The sequence below is a fragment of the Kogia breviceps genome, chromosome 14 (assembly GCF_026419965.1).
Source record: "Kogia breviceps isolate mKogBre1 chromosome 14, mKogBre1 haplotype 1, whole genome shotgun sequence".
Classification (NCBI taxonomy): Eukaryota; Metazoa; Chordata; class Mammalia; order Artiodactyla; family Physeteridae; genus Kogia; species Kogia breviceps.
This window is the reverse complement of record NC_081323.1, coordinates 83,793,225-83,814,105: the sequence shown is the minus strand read 5'-3', so window position 1 is coordinate 83,814,105 and position 20,881 is coordinate 83,793,225. Positions and strand designations below refer to the sequence as shown.

General features: G+C 53.2%; 3 protein-coding genes and 1 long non-coding RNA gene across 16 annotated transcripts in view; 2 read left to right on the top strand and 2 right to left on the bottom strand.

Moving 5' to 3' along the window:
- Window positions 1-639, bottom strand: part of PLOD3 (procollagen-lysine,2-oxoglutarate 5-dioxygenase 3) — an 8,233-nt gene extending 7,594 nt beyond the window's left edge. Inside the window, exon 1 of one of the 2 annotated variants that reach the window (XM_067011827.1) lies at window positions 47-639. The gene's annotated coding sequence lies outside the window, so the exon portion shown is untranslated. The remainder of the gene's footprint in view (window positions 1-46) is intronic. The other variant, XM_067011828.1, reaches the window with a different exon arrangement.
- Window positions 60-13,600, top strand: ZNHIT1 (zinc finger HIT-type containing 1). Of its 6 annotated transcripts, XR_010836290.1 has the most exons (7): window positions 426-879; window positions 7,262-7,432; window positions 7,884-7,963; window positions 8,088-8,257; window positions 8,354-8,577; window positions 11,645-11,705; window positions 12,797-13,577. XR_010836290.1 is itself a non-coding variant. In XM_067011836.1 (6 exons), the coding sequence occupies exons 1-5, from the start codon at window positions 858-860 to the stop codon at window positions 11,662-11,664; spliced, it is 489 nt and encodes a 162-aa protein (XP_066867937.1). In that variant the 5' UTR covers window positions 267-857; the 3' UTR covers window positions 11,665-11,705; window positions 12,797-13,591. The 6 variants fall into 6 exon arrangements, 4 of the variants coding, with proteins under 4 accessions (XP_058894699.1, XP_066867935.1, XP_066867937.1 ...); XM_067011836.1 differs by lacking the exon at window positions 8,088-8,257 and having other exon boundaries at window positions 267-879; window positions 8,382-8,577; window positions 12,797-13,591; XR_010836289.1 differs by having other exon boundaries at window positions 11,645-13,597.
- CLDN15 (claudin 15) overlaps window positions 13,565-20,881 on the bottom strand; it is a 17,600-nt gene continuing 10,283 nt past the window's right edge. The window contains exons 1-6 of one of the 5 annotated variants that reach the window (XM_067011832.1): window positions 19,420-19,940; window positions 18,871-19,334; window positions 16,330-16,494; window positions 15,243-15,356; window positions 15,037-15,153; window positions 13,565-14,955 (exon numbers count right to left, since the gene is read on the bottom strand). In XM_067011832.1, coding sequence (XP_066867933.1) covers window positions 14,630-14,955; window positions 15,037-15,153; window positions 15,243-15,356; window positions 16,330-16,494; window positions 18,871-19,087 — 939 coding nt within the window. In that variant the 5' untranslated portion in view covers window positions 19,088-19,334; window positions 19,420-19,940 and the 3' untranslated portion in view covers window positions 13,565-14,629. Of the gene's footprint in view, window positions 14,956-15,036; window positions 15,154-15,242; window positions 15,357-16,329; window positions 16,495-18,870; window positions 19,389-19,419; window positions 19,941-20,881 lie in introns of those variants that run through there. The other 4 variants (XM_067011829.1, XM_059038710.2, XM_067011831.1 and 1 more) reach the window with 4 other exon arrangements.
- On the top strand, window positions 14,595-20,209 carry LOC136792468 (uncharacterized). Of its 3 annotated transcripts, none has more exons than XR_010836293.1 (5): window positions 14,595-15,128; window positions 15,719-15,956; window positions 16,063-16,186; window positions 17,023-17,173; window positions 19,300-20,209. It is a non-coding gene; the product is annotated as an uncharacterized lncRNA (long non-coding RNA). The 3 variants fall into 3 exon arrangements; XR_010836292.1 differs by having other exon boundaries at window positions 18,854-20,209; XR_010836291.1 differs by having other exon boundaries at window positions 17,023-20,209.

Genomic DNA, 20,881 nt, shown 5'->3' with positions numbered 1-20,881 from the left:
GAGGAGCCGGGTTGGGGCTCCGCCCTGGGGAAAAAAAAAAGCTTACCCGGAGGTTACAGAAAACTCGAGATGCCGGGCCTTAGACAAGGCGAGGATTGTCCTGGGCGGTGGGCAGAACTGAATGAGCGGAGGGGGCGCCCAGCCCGGAGGCGGGGGAGGGGCGGGGACTAGGGCTGGCGATCCCGAGCCGAGGACTTCTAGAGCCAGCCGGCCCACAGCCAGCCTAACACTTGAGGAAAGTGAAACGCGGAGAGTGACCCCTTGCGGGTCCGGCGGGATGCGGAGGCGGGTCTTTGCCACAGCCCTGCCTCGAGCAGCCGGGCGGAAGACCCAGAAAGGGAGGCGGTGGGGACGCGCGGAGCGGGTTTGACGGCAGGGAGGGAGACGGCCGAGGAGTCTGCGGCCCCAAGGGATCTGGGGTCTGGGGGTTGAGGTTTTGGCAGAGGGTCACCGGGGTCCTCTGCGATTGCCCACTCAAGCCAGGTTCTTTGGTACTCCGGCCCATCATCTTCACTGCCCAGGGGAGAAGCTCCAGGGGATGCCTTTGTGATGACTGTATCTTCAGACGGACCAAAGGAAAATGACGTTTCTTGAAAGATCACTGGCAGCACCTCTTTAAAACGACCCATTTCGAGGGTCCCGCAAAATCCACACTACACCAAGGTCGGAAGTAGTTTTGCCCGTACAAAATATGGCGGAAAGCTTTCTGGTCTCTAAGGGAACATTACGTAGTCAAAGCGGTGGATTACACTGCGCACGCGTAGAGGCACGCGCCACAGGAAGTCGAGATGCCCCTACCACAGCGCGTGATTTAGGACGCGTGCGCAGTAGGCTCATCTGGCGGCTCTGTTTTGAAAATGGTGGAGAAGAAAACTTCGGGTATGTGAACCCCTGGCTATTGGCCCCCTATCCTCCTCTAAAACCGAACCTGGCCTAGGATTCCCTCAACCAGTTATTAGTCTTAAATCCCTACCCCGGACCTCGGGTCCTGACGTTGGGGCAGACCCCAAACCATCCGTTCACGTTTTATTCATGCCTGCTGCAAGCCGGGCCCTGGGGATGGAGAAAGAAAAAAGATCCTTAGCATCCAAGAACTGGCTTTCCGGGAGCTGGGCAGACGCGCAGACTTACCACTGCATTTCTGAGTGATACGTGCTATGGTAGAGGGATGCAGAGTGCCTGGGCTCGGGGAGGAGTGGCATCCAGCTCAGCTTCTGGGAAGGAGGGGACTGGAGGGAAAGAAAACGCTTGCATGGAGTCCTGAAAGTCACAGTTTCGCTCAGTGCAGGTGCGTGGGGACTACTTCCCTGCAGCGGGAACCGCACGTGCCAAGGTAGGAGAGCAAGAAAAGGAAATCGCTTAGGAAGCCAAGTTCATAGTTCTGGGGCTTGCAGAGGAGAGAGGCTGGAGGGCTAGGAAAAGGTATCCTTGAAGGGCATTGTATACACTGCCGAAGAGTTTGAACTCTCTGGAGAGGGCGGTGGAGAGCCATCAAGGGCTTTTAAGGCAGAGAAGTGACCCAGACAAATTTATCTCTTAGAAAGGGAGTTTAGCTTCAATGCGGAGGATGGATTGGAGCGACTAAAGCTGCGCCGTCCATTAGAAATTTCTCGGATGATGGGAAAATTCTTAATCAGCACTATTCAGTATGGCAGCCGGTAGCCACATGTGGCTATTGAGCACTTGAACTGTGGCAAGATTGAGAAACTGAATTTAAAATTTTATGTATCTTAATTAATTACATCTTAATTAATCTACATCTAAATTTCAGTAGCCTCATGTGACTAGTGGCTAGTGTAGTGCAGGTTCAGAGATTGGAAGGCCAGTTAGGAAGCTGTTGAGGAATCCAGATAAAAAGAGATGAAGGTCAGAATACTCTGCCAGGTTGACTTGTAGTAAAACCAGTCATGTCGTCTTTAAACCCCTCACTGGATCTCCATCACCCTCACCATAAAATCCCCAAATCCAAATTCCTTTATTTTATTATTTTTAGAAATTTTTAATTTATTTGGTTGTGCTGGGTCTTAGTTGCAGTAGGCGGGCCCCTTAGTTGTGGCATGTGAACTCTTAGTTGCAGCATGCATGTGGGATCTAGTTCCCTGACCAGGGATCAAACCTGGGCTCCCTGCATTGGGAGCTTGGAGTCTTATCCAGTGGACCACCAGGGAAGTCCCAAAGTCAAATTCCTTTAGATACTTAAAGGTAAGATTCTTAATGGTCTGCCTGACTTCGTATCCCCATCCACCCGCCCCCCACCACACACACATACTTTATATACCAGCCATACAGAACTTTAAAAAGTTTATTGAAGGCACTGCAGTCTTTCATCCAGGCCTTCTCTCATGCTGGTACCAAGGCCTAAGACACCCCACCCCCATCCCAATCAGGCTAACTTCTATTCATCAGTCAGGCCTCAACCTAGACTTACTTTCCTCTGGAAAATCTTCCTGACTACCCCAAGCCCCGGTTATGTGTTTCTGTCATGTGGTTTGTAGTACTTTGTACTTCCCTGTCCTGGCATGTACTATCCTGTACTGTGCTTGTTTATTTGATCATTTATATTCCCCACCTGACTATAGGCTCTGGTTGTATTCCCAGAACCGCCTGGTACTTGGAAGGGAGGCAGTATTGTACAGCGATCAAGAGGATCTTTTTTGATGCTGGGAAGTTCTGGGTTTGAATTCGGACCCAGGTACTTATTAGCTGTGTAAACTTTGGACAGGTTTCTTAAACTCTGAACTCCAGCAAACTGAGGATGATAATGGTACCTATCTCATAGAGTTGACATAAAGATGAAAGGATTCCATTAATACAAAGAGCTTACTTAGTACAGGCAGACCTCAGAGATATGCAGGTTCGGTTCTAAACCACTGCAATAAAGTGAATATCGCAATAAAGTGAGTCACACAAATTTTTTTATTTCCCAGTGCATATAAAAATTATGCTTAGGGACTTCCCTGGCTATCCGATGGCTAAGACTCCACGCTTCCACTGCAGGGGACACGGGTTCAATCCCTGGTCGGGGAACTAAGATCCCACATGCTGCTCGGCGCGGCCAAAAAGAAATCTTTTTTATTTTTACGTTATAGTCAGTTAAGTGTGCGATAGCATTATGTCTTTTAAAAATGTATATGCCTTAATTTTAAAATACTTTATTGCTAAGAAAGGCTAGCCATCGCGTGAGTCTTCAGCGCGTTGTAACCTTTTTTGCTGGTGGAGGGTCTTGCCTCGATGTGGATGGCTGCTGACTGATCAGGGTGATGGTTACTGAAGGCTGGGGTGGCCGTGGCAGTTGCTTAAAGTAAGACGGCAGTGACGTTTGCCACATTGATTGACTCTTCCTTTCGTGAAGGATTTCTCTGTAGCCTGCAATGCTGTTTGGTAGCGTTCTACCCAGAGTAGAACTTCTTTCAAAATTGGAGTCAGTCCTCTCAAGCCTGTCACTGCTTTATCAACTAAGTTATACAATATTCTAATTTTTTTTAAAGGTCTTTGTTTTTTCCTTTCCTTTCCTTTCCCTTTCTTTCTCCTCCCTCCCTCCCCTCCTTCCTTCTGTCCCCACACAGCTTGCAGAATCTTAGTTCCTCCACCAGGGATTGAACCCTGGCCCACAGCAGTGAAAGCGCACAGTCCTAACCACTGGACCGCCAGGGAAGTCCCTGTTATGTGGTGCTGTGACTCATTCGTTGTTGTTTTCGTCTTCACACATCTTCCCCACGAGTAGATTTTATCTCAAGAGACCACTTTCTTGGCTCATCCAGAAGAAGCAGCTCCTCATCCATGAATTTTATCCTGAGATTTCAGCAAATTCAGTCCCATCTTCAGGCTCCCCTTCTAATTATAGTTCTCTTGCTGTTTCCACCACATCTGCAGTTACTTCCTCCGCTGAAGTCTTGAATCCCTCCAAGTCATCCATGAGGGTCGGAATCAACTTCTTCCAAACTCCTGTTCATGTTGACATTTTGACCTCTTCCCATGAATCACAAATGTTCTTCATGGCATCTAGAATGGTGAATCCTTTCCAGAAGGTTTTCAGTTGACTCTGCCCAGCTCCATCAGAGGAATCATTGTCATGACAGCTATAGCCTTATGAAATATATTTCTTAGATAATAAGACTTGAAAGTCAAAGTTACTCCTTAATCCACGGGCTGCAGAATGGATATTGTGTTAGCAGGCGTGAAAACAACACTGATCTTGTTGTACGTCTCCGTTAGAGCTCTTGGGTGAGCAGGTGCACTGTCCATGAGCAGTAATATTTTGAAAAGTATCTTTTTTTTTCTGAGAAGTAGGTGTCAACGATGGGCTTCAGATATTCGGTAAACTATGTTGTAAACAAATGTGCTGTCGTCCAGGCTTTGTTGTTCCACTCATAGAGCACAGGCAGAATAGATCCATCCTAATTCTTAAGGGCCCTAGGGTGTTCCGAAGGGTAAATGAGCATTGGCTTCAACTTAAAGTTACCAGCTAGCTGCTTTAGCCCCTAACAAGAGAGTCCTCCTGTCCTTTGAAGCTTTGAAGCCAGGCATTGACTTCTCCTCTCTAGCTATGAAAGTCCTGGATGGCTGCTTCTTCTAGTAGAAGGCAGTTTTGTCTACATTGGAAGTCTGTTGTTTAGTGTTGCCACCTTCATTAATTATCTTAGCTAGATCTTCTGATTTTTTTTTTTTTGGCTGTGCTGCGCAGCTTGCAGGATCTTAGCTCCCCAATCAGGGATCGAACCCGGGCCCACAGCAGTGAAAGCGCACAGTCCTAACCACTGGACCACCAGGGAATTCCCGTAGTTAGAGCTTCTGAATAACTTACTGTAGCTTCTACAACAGCCCTCTTAAAAAATATATACATTTATTTATTTGGCTGTGCCGGGTCTTTAGTTGCGGCATGTGAACTCTTAGTTGCAGCATGTGGGATCTAGTTCCCTGACCAGGGATCGAACCCAGGCTCCCTGCATTGGGAGTGTGGAGTCTTAGCCGCAGGACACCAGGGAAGTCCCTCTACATCAGCACTTGCTGCTTCAACTTGCACTTTTATGTTATGGAGAGGACTTCTTTCCTTTTTTTTTTAAAGTTTTTTTTTTTAAATAAATTTACTTATTTATTTATTTATTTTTGGCTGCGTTGGGTCTTCATTGCTGCCCGCGGGCTTTCTCTGGTTGCAGCGAGCGGGGGCTACTCTTCATTGCGGTGCGCGGGCTTCTCATTGTGGTGGCTTCTCTTGTTGTGGAGCACAGGCTCTAGGCTTGTGGGCTTCAGTAGTTGTGGCACGCAGGCTCAGTAGTTGCGGCTCGTGGGCTCTAGAGCGCAAGCTCAGTAGTTGCTGCGCACGGGCTTAGTTGCTCCGCGGCATGTGGGATCTTCCCGGACCAGGGATCGAACCCGTGTCCCCTGCATTGGCAGGTGGATTCTTAACCACTGCGCCATCAGGGAAGTCCCTGGCTTCTTTCCCTAAACCTCATGAACCAACCTCTGCTCGCTTCACACTTTGTTTCTGCTGCTTCCTCACCTCTCTCAGCCCTTGTAGAATTGAAGAGAGTTAGGGCCTTGCTCTTTATTAGGCTTTGGCTTAAGGGAATGTTGTGGCTGGTTTGATCTTCTATCCAGACCACTAAATCTTTCTCCGTATGAGCAGTAAGACTGTTTTGCTTTCTTGTCATTCAGGTGCTCACTGAACTAACACCTTTAATTTTCTTCAAGAACTTTTCCTTTGCATTCACAACGTAGCTAACTGTTTGGTGTAAGAGGCCTAGCTTTTGGCCTGTCTCAGCTTCTGACATGCCTTACTCACTAAGCATAATCATTTCTAGCTTTTGATTTAAAGTGAGAGACATGTAGCTCTTCCTTTCACTTGAACACTTAGAGGCCACTGTAAGGTTATTACTTGGCCTAATTTCAATATTGTTGTGTCTCAGGGAATCGGGAAGCCCGAGGACAGGGAGAGAGACTTGGGACAGCTGGTTGCTAGAGCAATCAGAACACACGCACACTTATCAGTCAAGTTTGCCGTCTTGTATGGGCGTGGTTTGTGATGCCCGAAAACAATTACGGTAGTAACATCGAAGATCACTGGTCACAGATCACCATAGCAAAGCTAATAATAATGAAAACGTGTGAAATATTGCAAGAGTTACTAAAATGTGACATATAGACACAGTCTCAGGCTATGGAGAGCTCAAGCAAACACACTGGACTTGGCCCTAGATGCTCACTGGTGTCCTGAGTGTGAGTGGTTCCCATTGAATGGAAGTTGGTTGGCCAGGGGTTGGTTAGGAGTGGATGGGAGGTAAGGAAATAAAACGTACCATGGACTGCGCTCTCAAAGCAGAGTGGGTACGAAGTTGATTCGACACGTGAGGGTTTCGCAGGTTTTTCCATGGAGGGGAAAGTACCACTTGAGTGGGAGGGGTTGAAGTTGCAAGAGGCGGGGAGGACTCAAGCTAGAGGTAAAGGGTTTGGGTTTAGCAGTGGGACCTGGGAGTGCATCCAGTTGGCATGGAGGGACGAGGGGTACCCATGCAGTTATGATTGAGGGTAGGCTGATGGGGGAGCATCTCTCCATGGTGGCTCATTTCCTTTTAGGTGGGAAATGAGATTGCTGAGTGTAAAGGCTGAGTGCATCAAGGTCCCAGTGGAGCCTGGAAGCCCTGAGTGTACTGTGGTCTCCGTCAGCATGGTTGTGTGATTTCGGCCAGCAGTGAGAGGTCTCCAGGAGGCATTTCATTGGCTAGGTCTGGGATTGGGAGGAAAGGCTGGGGCCAAAAGGATAGAAAACAGGCATGAATGGGGACTTACCTGTTGGTCCAGTGGCCAAGAGTCCACGCTCCCAGTTCAGGGGGCCCGGGTTCGTTCCCTGGTCAGGGAACTGGATCCTGCGTGCCGCAACTAAGAGTTCACGTACCACAGCTAAGAATCCCGCATGCCACAACTAAAGATCCCACACGCAACAACGAAGATCCTGTGTGCCGCAACTAAGACCCAGCGCAGCCGAGTAAATAAATATGTAAATAAATAAATATTCTTTTTAAAAAAGAAAAGAAAACAGGCATGAGTGACTGAAACGGCAGTCTTAGATAGCTGGGAAGGAAGCAGCCAGAGTGGGTGATAAATTGGGAGAAGATACAGGGGCCGAGGGCTTGGGGACTAGGATAAGATCAGAGAACTGTGCCTCCCCAGTCCCTGGACGTCTTCCACACACGGCCCAGAGCCAAGGCTGCCCCAGCTTCTCTCTTCTCTGACCCCGTACCTCTTCTGGCCCCGTCCCGTCTAGTTCGCTCCCAGGACCCTGGACAGCGGCGGGTGCTGGACCGGGCGGCCCGGCAACGCCGCATCAACAGGCAGCTCGAGGCCTTGGAGAATGACAACTTCCAGGATGACCCCCACGCAGGGCTCCCCCAGCTCGGCAAGCGGCTGCCTCAGTTTGATGATGATGCAGACACTGGTGAGGCGGGTGGAGGAGGAGGCGGGGGCCAGGTGCTCGGAGACGAGGCTGCAGGAAGAGGGAAGAGCCTGCCCAGGTCAGGGTGTGTAAGGACATCGGGCTGGGGGACGGATGATCCAGGAGCCCCTCTGGCTCCTTTGAGCCAACTGCTCTCCCTTTCTGTTCTTCAGTTGCCTTTCCTGTATGTATCAATAGAATAAAGAAGCCGGAGCCGGTGAGCTCCGAGATCCCTTGAGCTCGGACACAAAGCTCTAGATATAGGGAGGGTGGAGATGGAGGAAGGCTTGGCTTGGAGAAGTGTGTGTGTGGGGGAAGGGTGGTAGAGAGAGGCCGGCTTAGAACCCAGATGAGCACCTGGGCTATGAATGGACACGGGGGGTCGGAACGGTGAAGCAAAGAACCAGTGTCTTCCTCGGCACGTGCCAGGGAACTCATTGCCCTTGACCTCTAGGAAAGAAAAAGAAGAAGACTCGAGGTGATCATTTTAAACTTCGCTTCCGAAAAAACTTTCAGGCCTTGCTGGAGGAGCAGGTGAGAGGAGCTGGCTGGGGAGGACCCCACAGGGCAGGGATGCACCTGCAGAGATCCTTGGCCCTGGCGGGTGTTCCTGGGAGGGGACAGAGGGGTCACAGGGCCAGCCCCCTTGTCTCTGCAGAACCTGAGTGTGGCTGAGGGCCCCAACTACCTGACGGCCTGTGCAGGACCCCCGTCCCGGCCCCAGCGCCCCTTCTGTGCCGTCTGTGGCTTCCCCTCCCCCTACACCTGTGTCAGCTGCGGCGCCCGGTACTGTACTGTGCGCTGCCTGGGCACCCACCAGGAGACCAGGTGAGAGGGGCCTCCCCCGGGTCCACACCCTCGCCCTCCCCCCCGCCCCCAGACTCCTGGACCCTCTGCTCATCCTGGGCTTCCTCTGCCTTGCAGGTGCCTGAAGTGGACTGTATGACCCTAGGCGTCCCCAGAGAGGAAGGCCTTCCGTGTATCACCTGGCCTCGGAGAGGGCATCACTGAAAGGAAAGGCGCTCCCCCTGGACCGAGAGAGGAGCCCAACAGAGCTCGTGTCCTGTCCTCCAGGGAAGACCAGCCTTACTTCCAGGGACTGTGGCAGGGCAGTGGGCCGAGCGCTCAGAGTGCTGTTGTAATAAAAGGTCTCATGCGAGGAGGAGCCTGCCTGTGTGGTCCTGTGGGGTTTGGGGGGTGAGGCTGATGGGTCTCCTGTCTCTTGAACTCACTGCTCTGTGTCTTTTCCTACTCCCGCTGTCTGCCCCTCATGGGCCCTGACCGTATCCCATTCTCCTGCCTTCCCCAGGTCTTTGCATTTCTTGGCTGCTTCTTTATATATGTGCGTGTGTGTGTGTTTATTTACTTTTGGCCGCGTTGGGTCTTCATTGCTGTGCACAGGCTTTCTCTAGTTGCAGTGAGCAGGGGTTATTCTTCGTTGCGGTGGCTTCTCTTATTGCGGAGCACGGGCTCTAGGCGCGCAGGCTTAGTAGTTGTGGCTCGCGGGCTCTAGAGCGCAGGCTCGGTAGTTGTGGCACCCGGGCTTAGTTGCTCTGCGGCATGTGGGATCTTCCCGGACCAGGGATTGAACTTGTGTCCCCTGCATTGGCAGGCGGATTCTTAACCACTGCACCATCAGGGAAGTTCCTTGGCTGCTTTATGTCGCTATTTGTGTTATTGCTCTAGTTCTTTTTTTTTTTTTTTTTTAAATTTTTGTTTCTATATTTCCTCTGGGTATCTTTTGAGTACCGCTGGCTCCCAGGACTGGTGATGGGGAAGTGGAGTGAGGGGAGGGCTGGGGCTGGGGGTGTAGAAGTGTACCACAGAACGCACCAGCCCTGTCTTTGTCCTCTGGTTCTTAACCAAATGGGAGAGACTGGGACCTCATTCTCGGTGCTGCCCGTCTGAGGGAGCGCCTGTCCTTAGGAAGCCCCTCTTCCCGGGGACTGTGGCGTGTGAAATTATTAGCAGCAGAGAGAACCCAGAAATTTCTGGGAGGCGTCAGGAAGTTCACGGTATAGAGGCTCGTGTCCTTGGTGGCCCTGGATGCTGTAACTTCTGTGGTACTAGAGCTTCTTACACCCACACCTCCTCTAAGTGGATTGCAAGCTGTGAGCTCTTAAGTGCCTTGGAGTTGCTGTCTTAAGGCTCCGTACCCTGTTGCAACATAGCAGACCAGGTGCTTAGGAAATATTTGTGGCACAAATTACTTCAGTAAGATATTAATGAGATCGAGCCTAGTTGGTGTCAGGGAACTTCTTAGGCTCTTCTCCCCACTATTGGGGACTTTCTTGGGGTTGGCCCGAACATTCGCAGTGTCTTCCTGAGGAGCTTCCTGCCCTTTCTCTGGAGACTTGGTCGGGCAAGTGGTGTTGGTGACGTCTTTGTGTCCAGTGGCGGTGAGGACAGGGCTTAGAGACAATCCTCAGTGCGGTGGTTTTGAAAAATGGCTGTACAGTTTCTTACTATCCTTTCATCAAAAGGTGGTGCTTGGTCCCCTTCCCCTGGGATCTGGGCAGGCTTATGACTGCTTGGACCAGTAGAAAATGGTAGAAGAGCGATCACATGACACTCAAGGCGAGGTGGTAAAAGGCAGTGCAGCTTCTGCCTGGCCCTAGGACACTTGCTTTTGGAGCCTTCAGCTACCACGTAAGAAATCCAGCCATCCTGAAGCTGCCATGCTGTGAGGAAGCCCAGGCTACACCCAGAGGCCACGTGCAGGTCCTCCCATTGACAGGTCCGGCTGAGGCAAGCCTTCAAGCCATCCCAGCCCAGGCTTCCATCATAGGCGTGAAGATGCTTCCTGACGATTCCAACCCCCAGACATCAAGTTCCCTCCAGCCATTTGAGTCCTCCTAGCCATGTCCTCAGCATCGTGGAGCAGACACTGGCCATCTCTGCTGTGTCCTGTCTAAATTCCTGACCTGCAGAATCTCTGTGTGTAATAAAATGGTTTATGCCTTTTGAGTCTTGAGATGGTTGGTTATACAGCAATAGTAACTGGGACATCAGGAATTCAGTCTGCTGGCTGCTAACTCTTGGCCTAGATTAATTATCTTGCTCTCAGGAAGGGAAACTTTCCTAGATCCTAACCTTTCTAGTTTTCTCTCGACCAAGAAGTATACTCAAGAAAGTACATAGAATTCCGTGGTGGTGCCATGGTTAGGACTTGGTGCTTTTACTGCCGGGGCCCTGGGTTCGATCCCTGGTTGGGGAACTAAGATCCCACAAGCCGCAGGCATGGCAAAAAAAAAAAAAAAGACCGTTTCTGGGCTGAGAAACACCTGTGCTTCACTGTGATGACCTGCGTCAGAATTCCTGTCAGATTTCCACCGAGTCAGCACAATCTCTTTGGTTTATTTCCTAAATTTACTGACTATGTTTCCTATTTTGTTGCTATAAAAAGAATCACAGAGGTTCCGCTTGCTGTAAGATTTGTCTACTCAGTGACGCACTCAGTCTTCCCCAACTGACCTTGATATGACAGAGCCAGACCCCAGGGGCTCCTGATGGCTCTGATGCTGATTGGGTCCCCAAGTCATTCATTGATCTTCTCTAGGAAGGCTCTCCAGACCCCCATTTGAAACCTTAACTCCTCAAGGAAATCCTTGAGCAATCTTTGCCAGCTTCCTGTGTACTAGTGGAGACTTGGTCCCCACCTTGGGAAACACCTTGGTCTTTGGGAAGTCTACACTATGCCAAAACTTCTAGAGGCTAGAAGCTTCTAGATCCAGTGTCATGTGATAGGGCAGCACAGACCCTTCCTGGGCCCGCAGGGGCAGAATAGGTTAATGCTAGGATCTGGAAGGCTGAAGGCTGGGGCACCCCCCCCTGGTGGCGCGGTGGTTAAGACTCTGCACTCCCATTGCAGGGGGCCTGGGTTCAGTCCCTGGTTAGGAAACTAGATCCCACATGCGTGCCACAACTAAGAGTTTGCATGCCACAACTAAGGAGCCCATGTGCTGCAACTAAGGAGCGCATGATCTGCAACTAAGGAGCCCACTTGCCGCAACTAAGACCTGGCACAACTAACTAACTAAATAAATAAAATATTAATAATTGACATGGATTAGTTTGGAGAGCCAGGGATTCTGGGAAACAGGCCATTTGGGTCTTCAGTCTCAGACAAATCGTGGGCCCACTACTTACTAATTACTGTACTACCAATTGTTACTAGCTTGGACAGGTCACTTTGCCTCTTTGACTCTGTTACAGCCACCTCCCAGAAATTGTGAGGATTAAATGAGACTGTACCAAGCCCAGTGCCTGGCGTCTGGTAAGTACTCAGCTGTTGACATCATTGCCCAAGACCTAAAGCAGTTTGTTGCTGAGCTTTCTCATAGCTAGTTCCTCAAAAACTGGAAGATTCCTGGAGTAGCCTTAGCACCTTGCCTATTACATGGTAACTAGCTGTCTGCATTTCTGTCTGCTCCCAGCCTGTGAGTTCTCTGAGGGCAGGGGCCCGGTCTTGCTACTGTAGCTTCTAGCAAAGAAGAAAATAGTGTTGAAAACGGTACATTGTGTCTATGAGTCTGTTTCTGTTTTGTAGATAGTTCATTTGTGCCTTATTTTAGATTCCACATAGTTGGTAGATGCAAACTATTACATTTAGAATGGGTAAACAACAAGGTCCTACTGTAGAGCACAGGGAACTATATTCAATATCCTGTGATAAACCATAATGGAAAAGGATATAAAGAATGTATATATGTGTATAACTGAGTCACTTTGCTATACAGCAGAGATTGACACAACGTTGTAAATCAACTATACTTCAATTTTAAAAAAACTACCAAAAAAAGGTACATGTGTCGATAGCTCTTTATAGCCATGTGACCCTGGCACAATGGACAAAGGAATCAAAATTTAACCCCATGGTCATATTAAGGCACATAGTAAATGCTCGAATGTGGAACTCGGCTCCGGTTCGTTTTCCTGAAAGGGGGAAGGGACGAGAAGAGGCAGGTCAGCATCACGTGGCCCAGGGCCTGTCCTGGTAGATTGTTACACTAAGGGCCTGCATGAAATACGCTTCCCAGTGTCTACGCTCCTGGACAGTCCCTTCCACGTGGACTTTGGACTTGGCCAGGGGACATCCACAAATGGTACGAAAGCAGAGTATTGGTGGTGGAGGGTCAGGGGTAGGCCACGGAACCCTTTATGTAGGGAACAGCGCAAAAAGCATAAGCGCTTCTCGGTGGAGCCCAGTAGGAAGCCCTGATTCAAACGTGTGTCCAAGTGAGCAGACCAGCTTGCTGAGAGAGCACGGTTGTATGGAGGAATAGTAAGAAACGGGGACAGAAAGGCAGGCTAGGGCCAGGTAGTGTGTCGAGGTGTAACTGTCTTTTTTGTTTTGTGTTTTCTGAGGCGCCGGGGAGCTGCCAGGGCGGGGCAATGAACAGTGCTCCAGCAGAGGAATGGGGACTGAGTCACAAAGGTGAGATGAGACGCTTACTTAGGGGAATTCTGTAATGAGTCCAGGCAAGAGGATGAGGGCTGGACCCAACACCAGGTGGTCAAGGGGGAGAGCTAGGTGGATGTGGAAAAACTCTGTGGAAGAATTGATAGGATTTGGCAGCCAGCTGAGGGGAGGTGGCGAAGAGGAAGTGAAGGCAGAAGCCAGAGATGACTGAGGATGTCAGTCTGTGAGACTCAGAGCTTGGCATGACAGAACTGTGGCTTTGGGGGAAAGTGATGAACCTACCCAGCCTGGTGAAAACACACAGGGGGTGCGTGACTTCTGAAGCTCCAGAGAGAGGGCCCAGTTAGAATGCAGATGTGGGAGGCCCCTACAACCCAGGAGAAAGTTGGTGCAGGTGAGCAGATGGGATGAAAGAGAAAGGGGAGGGGGCCAAGGTCAGAACCCAAGCCACCCCCAGGTCACTGTATTCAGCACGGCAGGGGATAGGTGCCAGGACAGGGCCCTGGTCCCCCCTCCTTCCACTGGATGCCAGGCTTCTTTCTCACGGCCTTAGTTTCCTGTCTCAAGTGGGTACTGGCTGTTCCGTTCAGTACTCACTGGGCCTGTGCCAGGCATGCCCATGACCCCGTGCCACACCCGAGCTGGATACGGAGCCACACACACCATCAACACACAAGCCTCTCTGAACAGACCACCAGTGCCTTTTCTGGAAGTTATTATTTTTTAAAATAAATTTATTTATTTATTTATTTATTTTTGGCTGCGTTGGGTCTTCGTTGCTGCGCACGAGCTTTCTCTAGTTGTGGAGAGCGGGGGCTACTCTTCGTTGCGGTGTGCGGGCTTCTCATCGCTGTGGCTTCTCTTGTTGTGGAGCACGGGCTCTAGGTGCGTGGGCTTCAGTAGTTGTGGCACTCGGGCTCAGTAGTTGTGGCTCGTGGGCTGTAGAGCACAAGCTTAGTAGTTGTGGCACACAGGCTTAGCTGCTCCATGGCATGTGGGATCTTCCCGGACTAGGGCTTGAACCCGTGTCCTCTGAATTGGCAGGCGGATTCTTAACTGCGCCACCAGGGAAGTCCCTCTGGAAGTTATTGAACCGTCCTGGTTCAATAATCACCAGGTTCAAATCACCAGGCCTGGTTGATTTGACACAGTTTCAAAGGGCTTGTCAGTTTCTGATATCCACTCTCAGGCCCAGGTAAAGAAACTCTGCTCTAGACCAACTGTCTCCTTGTACAGCTGTGAGAAAGGTCCAGAGTAAAAGGAGTGATCTGTTATCAGTCTGGCCAGAGGGTATCTCTGCTATTCCAGTTCCTAGAGCTGGATATTCCTTATCTGCTCCTTGATGGCCCTTATTGGTAGTTGTAACAGTGCCACACTCTAGAAATCACCTGCCACTCCTCTCCTCTTCTGCTGGATGGGACAGTCCAAAGGCGATGGAGAGGAGAACAGGTGACAGCCTGGAGTCCAGGAACTGAGGCGACCCTGGGTGCTGCCTCAGCCACCCCTTGCTGGGCCAACTGCCTCATGACACTTTACCCCCCCGAACAGTTCGCAATACAAATTTATTTATGCAAGTATTTATACAGACCGCAAACACTCGGGGACGCCTCCGCCCCTTAACGGCCCAGAACCCAGACTCAGAAGGTCAACAGGGGTCCAGCCTCAGGGGCCAAAGGTGAGTTCTCAGGAAGCGGGTTCTTGGCCTGAGAGGATCGAGGCGGCCAGAAGAAAGAGGCGTGACCAGGGCGGAGCTCCGACGGGGAAGGCGGGGCCTGAGGTCAGAACTGGGCGCGGCTTCCGGGCACGGGGCGGAGCCTGAAGCGGGCGTGGCTTCCGGGCACGGGGCGGAGCCTGAAGCGTGGCTTGGCCCTGAGCTTGTTACCGCGAGCAGGGGCCTGCGCCAGCAGCCCCGGGTTTACGGGGACCCCTCCCCACTGGGGGCAGTGGGAAGGGAATGGGGTCCACAGGCCAGGCCACCTACACGTAAGCGTTTTTCCCGTACTTGCCAAAGCTGCTGTCGTCTTCTTCATCCGAGGCCGAGGTGGGCAGGCGGGCAGCGAGGCTTTTGGCGGGCATTGCCGGGTCCTTGTAGGGAAGCCGGATGCTGGCGGGGGAGAGAACACGGGTCAGAGGGAGATACGGCCCTCGCCCGGCGCCCCGCCCCTCGCGGCACGCCCTCCCTTACCTGGCGCCGTGGTCCTCTTCCCGAGAGCGGCAGCAGTTGGAGAAGAGGCAGGTGCCACCCAGGATGGCGAGCAGGGAGGCGCTCCAGCCCAGGTAGAGGGCGGGGCCCAGCTCGTACCTGGGGACAGGACGATGAGCAGGTGGCGCTAGCTCGGGGTGGGGCAGAGGCCCACCCACCACCCCCGTGGGTGGGGCTCCCACACTCACTTGGTTCCGGTGTACAAGGGGTCGAAGAAGTCCCGGGTGACGCCGAAGGCGTACCAGGAGATGGCCACAATCCCACAGACACCTGGGGGAGGGAGAGGAGAACCGCACTAGGCCCTGCGGAGGAAGGGCGGCCCAGAGAGCAAGACGTGGGCATCAAGTCCAAGAGCAAGTTTCCCTGGATCCCTTTCGTTTCCCCTCTCCAGCGCATGACTTCTGTTTCCTAGGTCAGCTGCAGGCCGCTCGATGCAGCCCCCAGGCCCCTACCGCAGCCCCCCTCCTGTGGTCTCCCACTCTGCTCCTCAACCCCTCTTCCCCGTTTCTCCCCGACCTGCCCTGGCATTCTTACCTCTAGCGCCTGGACCACATAGTTTCCTCGCTGGGAATCTGCTCATCCACGTCCTACCCATCCTCAAAAGCCCAAGCAGTCTTCCCCATCAGCCCTGCCTGCCCTGACTGCCCTTTTCTTGGCCTCCTAGAGCCCTCAGCGCTGTGCCAGGTCTTCACCGCTCGCTCGGTGCATGAAGGCCTGAAGCCAGCCGGGCCCCCGGATTACAGGTCCAGCCTGGCCACCCCCTGGGGGCTTGTCTTCCAGCAAGCCACCTGGCCTTTCTGAGCCTGTTTCCACATCTGGAGAACAGGACAAGACCTGCCCTGCCTCACAGGCTTGTTGTGAGGTGATGTGTGCAGAAATGTTTTGCAAATTGAAAAGGGATGGTGAGTCACATGGTACTGTGTACAGTGTGTGTGTGTGTGTGTGTGTGTGTGTGTGTGTGTGTGTGCGCGCGCGCGCGCATGTCCTACCTCTGGTCTTCCCATCCAGGCTGTAAGCTCTGGAGGGCAGAAACTCTCACCTTTGGAGTCCCTCCCACACCTCACTCCTGCCTGGCTCCTAGTGCGGGCTCAAAAAACATTGCTGATGGACTGATTTGTAACCAAGGGATCTGGTGAGTATGGGTGAGAGTGGGGTGAGCAGGGAGAGAGAGCAGGTGTTTGCAGAGGGGAAGGTGAGGCAACCCGGCAGTCTGGGCCACGGGCCACCCCACACCCACCGCGGCACAGCATCCCCCCATCAATTGACCCCAATTACCAGCCAGTAGGTGTAGCGCCCCTGCGGTGGCCGCCAGCTTGGTTTTCCTGGAGGGCTCCAGGCCCCCAATGTTCGTGCAGCGCAGCCCCACCACGCCTAGGAAGAGGCCCAGGGAGCCCAGGAGGATGGCGGTGATCATGAGCGCCCGGCAGGCCTGGATGTCCCCTAGGGAGGTGGGGCGCAGCCGTGGGTCCCGGAGCCGGCCCCTTCCCCTCCATCTGCCCTCCCAGCTACGACAGCCCCTTATACAACCTGCTCAGGTCTCAGTCCCTAAAAGCCCTCAAGTCCTCTCCCTGTCCTTCAGGCCCCATCCAGCCTAAGGGGTCAGGCTGAGGGGTCACACCCTCCTCCATCCCAGGAGCTCACCTCAGTGCCAACGAGGCTCAGCGCCGCCTGACCCTCCCGCCTGCGCAGGCGCACTGCGCCTCTACCGCCGTTACAGGGCTTCTCCTCGGCGCCACTGACACTTTGGCCGGATAATGCTTTGTTCTGGGGGACATTCTCTGCATTGTAGGATGTTTAGCAGCATCCTTGGCCTCTGCCCACTAGACGTCAGTAGCAGTCCCCCCAAACAGGACAATCAAAATGTTTAGACATCGTCAAAAAATCACCCCTGGTTGAGAACCGCCGTGCTCTGATGGGTATTACAGACACCGCACTCAAGCACCCCCTCCCTTTCCCCACATCTACTAGGTCCCATTGAGTGCCCGGCGCAGTGCCCGACATCCTGAACTGAGCCTCTTCCTGGAGTGACCGATAGGGGGCAGCAGTGGCCTATGGGTCACTGGGTAAAGGGCAGCTTCTTATCTGGAACGTGGGATACCTGGGCCTAGGACCAATCCAGGTCAGTCCAGCTCATATGCTTTCAGTGCCTGTTTCTCCTTTCTCAAACTCGAAGAAAAAAAGCTGCTCCCTTTCTGGCCCCCCCCTCCTCCTTCTCTGTCTTTGATAGTTGCCAAGCACTCCCAAGGACCTTGCACCCCTTTACTGGGTGGGGCAGTACCACCTGTGATGAAGGGGAAAGGCTGGGTCCCTGCCCGGAGGATGTGAAGCGGCCCAGAGTTGGGGAGCAGGGAAGAGCGACAGAGTTCTCTGGGAGCATTTTCTTATTCCCAGCCACCCCTTCCGGAGTTCCCACCCTCTCCCCATCCATATCCACCCACCCGTCCCCCCCTGGGGCAGACCAGCTCCGGATCCTCAGGTAGCTCTCGTAGACAAAGAGAGATTATTGAAGGGCCCATAAGAGCAGGGGCTGGGTGGCTGCGAGGTGAATAACTGATAGGAACCTTCCCAGGACCCGAACCAGCCTGGGAGGGAAGTATCAGCTGGCTCGTGACACACACGAGTCTGGATTCCAGCCCCCCAACCCCCTGTGTGGCTCTGGGCAGGGCACCTGGCAGTTTTCCAGCTTCTGGAAGATGAGGTTACTAACGCCGCCAACAGCAGGGCTGTTATCAGCCCTGAAACGGTGCGTGTGAAGCATGCAGCGCGATGCCTGGAGCCTCAACCCGGGCAGCTGTGCTCTCTGCTCTCCGCCTCAGCACACCCTCGCACCCCTGTCTTTCACCGTCTTTCGTGCACACTCACGAGAGGTTTCAAGCAGCAGTCCCAGTTGGGGCCCCTCCTTGCACCATGGCGTGGTGTAAGGAGGGCATGGGAGTGCCCAGGGAGGGCATGGGAGCTGCACTGCATAGGGTGTCTTGTCATCCCCTCCTGGCCTGGGGAGGGGCCGACTGATGGATTCTCCTGGGGAATCATGGGGGTGTGACTCATAGGTGAGCAGGGAGCAGGAAGATGCTTCAGCCACCAGGGAGAAACTTTCTGGGCCAAAGGAGCTGTAGGCTCCAGCCCGCCAAGAACCTCAAAAAAGTACATTGACCTGAGAACCCCAAACACACACACACACACCCCTGCTTACAGTGGACACTGAGATGTGCAAGAGGACTCCCTTTGAAACAGTCCTTTAGATGCCCCAGTGGAAGCCTGGCGAAGCTACTGAGACTTAAGTATCTCAACCCCCAAGAATCCAAGATGAGGTTTCCTCTTCACCCCACGAGCCCCAGGACTCCCACCCTGAAACTAAAATGCTGAATTTGATGGAGCGAATATAGATGCTCACATCACATTAACATTTTGCACATTTTATCTCATATCATCCTCACAACCACCCGGTGAACCAGGGCTATTATGACCGTCATCTTACAGATGGGTCAAATGGCAGCTCATTTTGTCACCTGCCCGGGGCACAGAGCTAGTCAAAGGCAGGTGCTGAAGCCAGCACCCAGGCCCCAGTGCCTGCACTTGTAGCCACGGAGACAGGGTCAAGTCAGAGAAGGGGACCACGTGTGGTGAGGCCTCCACCGCGGTTCCAGAGGGCTGCCCCCAGCACTCCCGGCTTCAGGAACCCAGGTCTTCCGGCTGGATCGGGCCTCCCGTATCTGTATGGCGCCCAAGGTCAGACCGCAGGCAGCACCCACCCTTGCCGGGGTCTCTCCAACCTCCCGCCTCCCTCTGTTCCCCTCAGCTCTCCCCACCCCGTACCAGAGAGGGACAGCATGGACGGGAACTCCCAGCAGTTGTAGACTCCAAGGGAGTCGCTGGCACAGCTATACCAGAGGTTCTCGAAGATGGCGCTGGTGGTGATGATGTTCCCATCCATGCTGGACACTCGCCAGTTGCTGTGTGTCAGGGTCAGCCCTAGCATCAGCAGCCCCAGGGCTGCGACGAAGAAGCCGAAGATCTCCACAGCCACCGACATGGTGGGACACAGGCCCCGAGGGGAGCCTGGGGCCCCAGAGAAGGGGAGGGGCTGAGCCCCAGGGGAATTCGAAGGGGCTTTGGCTGAGGAGGGCGGTTAAGGCAGGCTGGGGAGACAGAGGGAGGCGGGCTGCAGCCTCTGCCTCTTCCTTGGCCCAGGTCTGTCTCTGGTCGGTCTCCTCCCTCTGTCCGGGTCTCTCCGCTTCCCTGCAGGTCGGTCAGAGGAGTGAGACAAGAGTGCACGGCAGCTGTTGAAGAGGAGATGTGGACGGAATAAACGGAACGGGCCCAAAGTCCACCCCCGCCCCGCGAGGGTGTGGGGAGAGGACTTACCGGGGAGGGACTAAGATGCCGCCGAGGAAGGGCTCCCACGGGAGGCACTGGGAGCCGAGCGGAAGCATCCGCCTCTGACTCAGCTTTAATCGGGGGCCAGAGAATGGAGTAAGAGGGACAAGAGACGGAGACGGACCACAGACAGGTCCCCTGCGCCTTTCAGCGGGGAAGGATCAAGGGAGCGGAGCCACCCTCTCTGAATGTGGGTGAGAACAATTCAAGAAACTCAAAGAGCTAGGGGTTGAGGCATTGAGTCTCCAAGGAAGATGAAGGTTGAAAAAGGGAATGGGGAATCTGGGAGAAACCCATGGCTCTGGAATCCAACAAGCTGGATTCAAACCAGGTCCCATCGTTTACCAAAGGGATGTGGGCGTGAAGTTTGAGCCCCTTGAGCTTGTTTCTGATTCTGTGAACTAGAACTACTACTCCTCACTTCATAGGTTGTATTAAGAATTGTGACTACAGGGCTTCCCCGGAGGCACATGGTTGACAATCCGCCTGCCAGTGCAGGGGACACGGGTTCGATCCCTGGTGCGGGAAGATCCCACGTGCCGCGGAGCAGCTAAGCTCGTGCGCCACAACTACTGAGCCTGTGCTCTAGAGCCCGTGAGCCACAACTACTGAGCCCGCGTGCCACAACTACTGAAGCCTGTGCGCCTAGAGCCCATGTTCCACAATGAGAGAAGCCACTGAAATGAGAAGCCCACGCACCGCAACGAAGAGTAGCCCCCCGCTCGCCGCAACTAGAGAAAGCCCGCGTGCAGCAACGAAGACCCAACACAGCCAAAAATAAATAAATAAATAAAATAAAAAAAAAAAAAAAAAAAAAAGAATCGTGACTACAGATCAAAGCTCCCCGCAAGTATGAATTGTTCAATACTTGGTGAATGCCCTGGGTCTGGGCGCCCAAGGGCCAGGGTGAGGCCAAAGGAGGTTGCTTTCCCCCAAACTTCAACTTCCTGAACTTGAATTTTCCCCCTTGTTGGGATAATCTTTGACTCTCGGCAAAAAGCTTGATCTTGCTGCTAAAGGGCCTCAAGCGGGATAAATCACAAGCCCAGGACATGGTCCTCTGATAAGCTAAGAAGCAAAGCGTTATCAACTGTCACCAGCTCTATTAATTATGAGAGATTAGAAACCTCTGGGTCCCCACCCCAAACCGAGGCTGAGCACCTGTCCCGGCACAGATGGTCTCAGTTCCCGCCCCAAGGCCACGGCTGGGCCAGCTCTGGTTTTCTTCTGGCAGGTGAGGCTGGGGCTCAGTCCAAGGGGCCCGTCCTACACCCAGGCGGTCACGTGGGCATCACTGCGCTGAGGTGTAGTCCGCCATCCCCTCCTCCCCGTGTCAGGCTCCTCCGTGCTCCCCCAGGTGCCTCCGCCCCAACCCCCCAAGCTGGGCTGAGGAACGAGAAGTATGCAGTGAAGCCAGGCAGGCCCACGCTGAGCCTGGCACGGGGCGGGC